Source organism: Cibotium barometz, chromosome 58, assembly GCF_041138505.1.
Source record: "Cibotium barometz isolate CiBa-2024 chromosome 58, ASM4113850v1, whole genome shotgun sequence".
NCBI classification, from domain to species: Eukaryota; Viridiplantae; Streptophyta; class Polypodiopsida; order Cyatheales; family Cibotiaceae; genus Cibotium; species Cibotium barometz.
Genome location: NC_141103.1, coordinates 29,049,548 through 29,056,954, shown reverse-complemented (window position 1 = coordinate 29,056,954; position 7,407 = coordinate 29,049,548). Strand labels below are relative to the sequence as shown.

Genomic DNA, 7,407 nt, shown 5'->3' with positions numbered 1-7,407 from the left:
GCGACGACATGCAGCGGAAGGCTCTGCTTGTTGTTTGCTGGTGAAAAGCTAGGAATTTCTTCTCGTTGCACAAAAGAAGCATGGCCTTCACTTCCCGACTCCCGAGTCGGTCCCTTCGAAAAATCTGCATTATCGAAGACGAACAGACTCAACACTGAACAGAGCCTATGAACTTTCAAGGTAAAATTACTTTCCTTGACCCTGCTTTATGGAAGCGAGTTTTCTGCTTTAACAGCTGAGTCAGATGGTTCAACAAGATCCGTTACTCGCCCGCCTCTACCAAAAGCCTGAATCTCATCCATCAAGGTGTTCTCAAGCGCTCCCAGCCTGGTCCAAGCGATGGATTAGATGTTGAAACAACCCTCTAGTCGGGCTTCTGAAGGGTTAGCCAAACCCCTTCCTCCTCCATGCCAGCAGCATCTGTAGACTGTAACTTGTGCTACTACGACAATGATGGTGAAGCCTAGCGCCTTGCCTTGTCGGTTTGTCCACACAGCAGCTCTTCAGCTCTTACGCATAGGTGATGTGTCCCACGAGTCTGAAGTGAAGGATTTACAAGAGGGTCTGAGAAAGGATGGCGGCTTTGGCAGGCTGGCAGCAATGAAGTGGAGGGTGGCTGCAAGCCTACCTACTCTCACATGCACTTTTGGGGCTACATAGTTTCTGTGTGGTACACCCGCAGCCACCTCATTGACGCTAAGCAATGTGAGTAGTGGAGCTGCTCTACAGGCCCCGCCCTCACCCCTCCTTTTTGGTTATGGATCCTCATCAGAGTTCTTTACATGGACTGCAGAAGTTAGCAGCGCAGTTCATCCAGGTGTTTTTTAGCACCACTATGAAGAGGGGGAATAGCAGAAGCTGCAAAAATGGCAAAGATTTCAAAGAGGGCAAAGGGCCCCTTTAATTCTAAAGTTCTTGGTATAATATTTGATAGTTTTTTGCGATTGAGTTTATAGCATGGGAAGTTTAAACACATAAGCTGATTTGTTTGTTATAGTGGCTTTGTGTCAATGGAGCCCAACAATGTTGAAACCGGTAAAAGACAAGGTATCAAAGATAACAAAAAAAGGCAAGGTACGCTTCTCCAGTGGGATGGTCGGATGGCTTCAAAGGTTAATGGCAAAAGAAAGAAAGGTGATGTACAAAGTCAGAATACTAATTCATCTAAAGCAAGTACTACTGATGAGGTGTTGTCTAGTTTGTCTTTGCCAGAGAGATTAGAGCTTCAAAGGAGAATAGACGCAAGAGCAGCTTTCCAAGAGAGTTGGCTTCAAACATTTGACTGGCTTGTCTACGACAAGGAGAAAGCTAAGATGTACTGTAAGTTTTGTTTAAAGTATCCCCATCACCATAGTGCATATTCAAAGGATGGTTCCATTAATTTTAAGTTTAGTAATTTAAAAGCACATTGTAGAACACTTTGTCATGCACATTCTATGGAAGCAGTTCTACTTGAAGGAAAGGAAACTATTCAAACTAGCATGAAAAAGGTTGAAAATTTTAAAGATGAGACATTGACAACTCTCTTTAAAGTTGCCTATCATATGGCAAAAAAGAGATATGCTTTTGTTGGTTTTCCAGATATGATTTGTCTTTTACAGGATTATCGTGTGCCATTCTCAACATCCTTGTATAATGATGACAAGGCTTGCGCAAAGATGGTATTTTGTATTGGTAAGTGTTTGATGAACACCACATTGAAGAAAGTGTTTCGAAGTTCGTTTTTTGGTGTTCTTGTAGATGAATCAACTGATATTTCCAAGCATGGACACTTGATTATTTATTTGTCTTATCTTATTGATGATTGTATTCCTGTCGATTCTTTTTATGGTATTATTCGTGTGAGTGATGGGAGTGCAAAGACCATTTTTAACACCATTCTTTCAGAGCTAAAAAGAAGTAAGTTTGATCTAACAAAGCTAATTGCTTTTGGCTCTGATGGCTGTAGTACAATGACAGGAAAGGAGAATGGTGTTGCCACACTTTTTAAAAAACATGTTAATCCATACTTGACATCCATTCATTGTGTTGCTCATAGGACAGCTTTGGTTGTGTCTTCTGTAGCGAGGAATTTGGAGATTTCCAAGAATATAGAAAAATTGGTGAATTCCATTGCCCATTATTTCAATGCAAGTGGCAAAAGATTGGAAGAGCTAAGGATCATACAAGAGGAGCTTGCTTGTCCTATCTTGAAGATGGAACACACATTTGATGGTTGATCTCTTGATGCTATTCTTGTGGAAACCAAGGAAAATGCTCCGAGAATATTTGCAAAAAATTTGAGGTTTGAAATTATCTATTGTCTTCATTTTTTAGCGGATATTTTAAAAGGTATAGCTATTGTGAGTAAGATATTTCAAAAAGAGTTTGTAGATGTGACTACAATCCATGATGTTATCCAAAAGGAGATCAATTTAATTTGGCAATATTATATTGATCCTCCTGATGTTGATTGTAATGCTCTTACTTGTGACATTGATGGTTTTGCATTTTTACCGGATCATGGACCTGAGAAGGGTCACTTGTTTACATTGCGAGGAGCTCTTTCATGGCAGCATGTTTCTTGACATCAAGATAGATAGGGACATACTTGGAGTAGATCTAGCATCAGCCCTTGCCTTTTAGGTATCTTTTTTGAAAGAAATTATTGCTAACCTTGAAGCACGTTTTGCAGACAATACAATATTAAGCAGATTACGAGTACTAGTGCCTGCACAACATCCTCTTCTAGAGAAGATGCTCAAGGACTATGGTAAGTTTGAGGCTCAAGAAATAGCCTCTTTCTATGGTAAGGAAAAGTCTCTGGAGGTAATGAATTTTTCTTCTATCATTGATGAAGATGATTTTATTAGTGAGTTTCGGTCTTTTAAACAGCAAGCTTCAATTAGTTGGGTACGCTATAGTCTTCCTAATGTTACAGCTGCAATAGCATGTAATCCAATGTGGCGAGACTCTTATCCTAATGTTTTAACCTGTGTTAAATTGCTTTAGTTCAATATTCAAGTAATGCTATTTGTGAAAGAGGTTTTAGCACATGCACACTTATAAAGACCAAGCTGCGTAATAGCATGGAGTTACGGACCTTGGATGCTATTATGAAGATCAATATTGAAGGACCCTCCAAGCTATGTGACTCAAAGTTGGAGGAGAGTATGGTTTTATGGGGAGAAAAGGCTCATAGACATCTCTACACGGTGCAAGGTATTTGTAGCTTAATCATCCAATGATGAAGGTACATTTTTTGTAGCTTAATCATTTCTTTTGATTGCCTTTTTTGTCAAATTCACCTACTAACTTGTTATGGGAGTGGATGAAGTGCATTCACTTTATCCACTCCCCGAAGAGGGCTTGGTGTAGCCATTCTCAAAATGGTGACGGGGTTCAATTCCCCAACTCTCTCCTTGTATGTCCTCACGTGTTCAATAATATGTATTTTTTTATCATTTTGAGCATACATCGTGATGTGAGAAGGATGTTTTACAGATCATGGATGATGCTTTTTTGTCTACAATGACCATGTGTGCTGTCATATTTCATGGCACATTGAAGGTATGGTTGCGGTTTTAGTGTTTTGAGCTTTGAGTGAGACTATAATGTTTTGAATATGTGTAATGATGATATCATTTATGTGCAGCTACATCGTGCTCGATGACAAATGCAAACTTTGTCAACCTACTCAAAGCTTGCAACTATTTACCATGTATGTCGTCTTTTTATTTATGCAAAATTTGATTAGATTCAATGCTTAGTAACCAGTCTTGATTCATGGATTTGATCAATTGAAAGCATGATAATAGTATCATTTTTCTTGATCAGGTAAAAATTGACTGGACCATAAAGATAGAAGATCATTGGTATATTGCAGTCGGAGAGTATGTGAATGTACTCAAATCTAGCAAGGATTTTACATGTTGAGAATCTTCAAAGGTTTAACACACTAGTTTTGAATTTATTCAGGTTGCAATGGTTAAATTATTTTATTAATGGTGCCACTAATTTGCAACTACATCCTTGTGGATGGTGTGAGGTGAAAAAAAGAAGAAAAGACCTGCCTCTATAGCTCTTACACCTCCCAAACTTGGAATAACACACATGAACGGGGGCACCACCAGCCACCGGCTGGAACACTTCTCGCAGTTCACCACCCAACCCACGCTAGACAGACAGCTATGAACCCACGCACACGTGGTCCTCGCTGGGGCTCCAACCACCACTTCTTCTGCACCACCAAGGATGTTTTCGTCCACGCCGCCAGCCCGACTCGCCTGCATCTTCTCTTTAGGGCAACCTCCCCACCTCTGTGTGCCTGCGGCTACGCTCGGGAGCCCCCCACTTAACAACACGGCGGCCTTCTCTTGTACCTGCATCACCCGCCACCTCCACTTCACGTATCTTCTGAAGAACCTGCCGGTGGCAGCTCAAAGCCTCCAAGTGGCTTTCAATTTTATGGCCACGTCAATATTATCTTTTTTTTATTTTCCAAGGCCTAATGAATGGCCACCATAACATCCTATGCTTCCATTTCACACCAAACAAAAGGCTATACTAATCCTTTTTTTCCTAATTGCCCATGCCTTCCACACACATTCAAATGCAACCCACGATCCTTGGGGACGCGTACACACTTCAAGACGACCAAGTGGCTGATACCATCTCCATGGACCCTGTTTCGGACAGGCCTGCACAAGCCCAAAATGAAATCCATCCACACTGAACACCTGGCAACGCCCTCAAAACCTAACTCTTCACAATTCCCACGCATCCATATGTACACGAGCCATAAAAACCTCTCAGAAAAACGCCTGACAGATGGTACTTGAAAAAGCTACAAAAGCCAAGCTACAAAAGTCTACAGGATGGTTTTGGCAGGTATGCTCATGTTTGGTAATATGGTTCCTTTCAATCATCACAACTCAATAACTAGTTGTCTTGCTCCAGAGGGTTGAACAGTTCAGACTTCAGAGCTATGGGCAATGGTGCTAGATTCAACATTTGGTGCTGGTCAGCCAAAGCACATGAGCTGTAATGCTGAGGTTGCAAATGAGGTTGGCATGTCGCTTGATGAAGAGCGGATATCGCATGCTACTGGAGCACTGAGTCACACATATTTATCATGGTATGCATCAAACAAGCTGAGATCTCCATAGTTCATACAAAAGATTAAGAATGTATTCGAATAGTAGGAAAGAGTGAAAGGCTAAAAGCTTAGCTTGTTTGAATATGAGAAAGAACAAGATTCTATTTTTAAATGAAATAGCGATAGATTTGTGGAAAAGAAAAATTTCCAGTTCAATTCAGTTTGAAAAGGATCAAGCTTGTCCAAATTTGGCAAAGCCGGTTCATCTTTGGTCAAGGGGGATATTTTGCTGGTTCACTTTGTAGGTTTTCCCGAGCCCTACCTGCAATATCAAGAAATGCTCTGGCAGGCTCTGAGGCCAAACTGCTGCCCAATCCGAAGCCTTCAGCCGCTATCTATTTATTGCACCTCCACTTAGTCTTCCAAGAAGGAAAACTTCGCCAACTCTACTAGCATGGTCATCACTCATGGCAGCAAGGCCACCAACCATGCACTTACACGTGTTCAGGCTATGGTGGGCAGGCCTGCTATAATGTCCACGAAGTTGCCTTCTGGATTGCTGCTCATCCGACTCATGGCAAGCAGAGTAATACTGGTAAACCCATGAAGCCCAGCTACATACCAGCTTCTAAAGCGCCCGTCAGTCCTGCTCGTCGACGTGCAGGATTAAGTCCAAGGTTATGGCCAATTCCAAGCCTCTAGCTGTGCACCGTACTTCCTCCTCTTCTTCAAAGCAGGCAGGCAAGGGACACTCCGGCAAATCTGTCGTCCAACGTCTCCAGTTTTAAGTATAAAAAGGCCAACAGCACACTCAAAGATGAAGATTGTTGAGGCCGATTTCGAAGTGAAATGGAGGTTTAGCAAATCATCATCACTTATTGCACATGATAAGAAGGATGGATATGATAAGGAAGATGCAGATGATGAGGAGGAGCATGTCGATGGTGCAGCAGGTTTCCAAGTGGCCCTTCAAGTCATTGCAGGCAGATTCTTGACACCCAATTTCATTTGCAACGTCTGGAGATCGCAATTTCATCTGCAAGATACGGAGATCATTGAAAATTGGGAGTGAGAAGAAGCTTTTACATGCCTTAGAAGCAAGAAAAAGGTTCTCAAGCTTTGTCATTGCAAGAATAGAGAAATCTGTGTATGAAGAAATCAAAGGGATCCTTAAAGCTAACGAATCCTAACCACAACACCACACAGATTATAATGCAACCACAGAGATAGGAACTTTTGCCTTTGATGAATTGAAAAAGATGAACTATCTGCAGGCTGCCTTATCAGAGTCAATGAGGCTATACCCTCCCGTGCCATCTGATTGCAAATATGCAGCACAAGATGATACTCTACCAGATGGAACTCAAGTTCTTAAGGGTTATCGAGTGTCATACAATGTGTTTGTAATGGGCAGGGCACATAAAGTATGGGGAAAAGACTGCCTTGCATTTCGGCCTAAGAGGTGGTTGGGGGAAGATGGGCAATATGTTTCTATGAACCCTAACAAGTATCCCATGTTCCAAGCTAGTCCAAGAATCTACCTGGGAAAGGATTCTGCCTTCATTCATATGAAGCTGCTAAATTTTGCTTCTCTTGTCAAAGAGTTATGGGGAGAGGTAGAGGGGCAACTATAACATTGTTGGGTGCTCGTGTGACAAAAGAGTCATGCAACCTTTAGAGGGCTTAGATATCAATCTGCCCATGCTTCCACCAAGCCTTCCCAAGAAGCTATATACAAGAAGATCCAGCTCTAGTCCAAGAAATCCTTTGCACCCTTCTTGGATTGGGTATAATCATTTTAGAGGACTAGCAAATGGTACTTTAGAGGATTGTGCTTGATATGTATGTCAAGTGCTTTATGCATGCTTTATGCATAAGGCCTCATGCATAGCTTTATGCATAAGACTTCATGCATAAGGCCTCATGCATAGCTTTATACATAGGCTGTATTCATAAGGCCTCATGCATGCTTTATAAATAAGGCCTCATGCATAGTTTTATGCTTAAGGCCTCATGCTTAAGGCCTTATGCATAGTGCTTTATGCATAAGTCTTATGCATAATAGTTTACTCATAAGCTTTATGCATAAGGCCTCATGCATAAAGCATTATGATTAAATCTTTATTATGCATAAAGCCTCATGTATAAAGCATTATCTTTAAAGCTTTATACATAAGGCCTCATGCATGCTTTATGCATAAGCTTTACCATAGCTTGAATAAGGCTTGCATAGCGACTCGGGGGGTGCACTATATGGAAGCCCCTCCTACGACGTGCGTTCAAGGGGTATTTAAAAAACCCCTTATCTGTGAATTTTGAGCTGATAAAAC

General features: G+C 41.5%; 1 protein-coding gene across 1 annotated transcript; it reads left to right on the top strand.

Moving 5' to 3' along the window:
* The first annotated feature begins 1,685 nt into the window (after positions 1-1,685).
* On the top strand, positions 1,686-2,219 carry LOC147606116 (uncharacterized). The gene has a single exon (XM_086792905.1). It carries the CDS (start codon positions 1,686-1,688, stop codon positions 2,217-2,219), a length of 534 nt encoding a protein of 177 aa, XP_086649031.1.
* The last annotated feature ends 5,188 nt before the right edge of the window (positions 2,220-7,407 follow it).

Bases quoted from the DNA above. Each gene is read 5' to 3' on its own strand.
- LOC147606116 (XM_086792905.1), top strand. From the start codon at position 1,686: ATGAACACCACATTGAAGAAAGTGTTTCGAAGTTCGTTTTTTGGTGTT.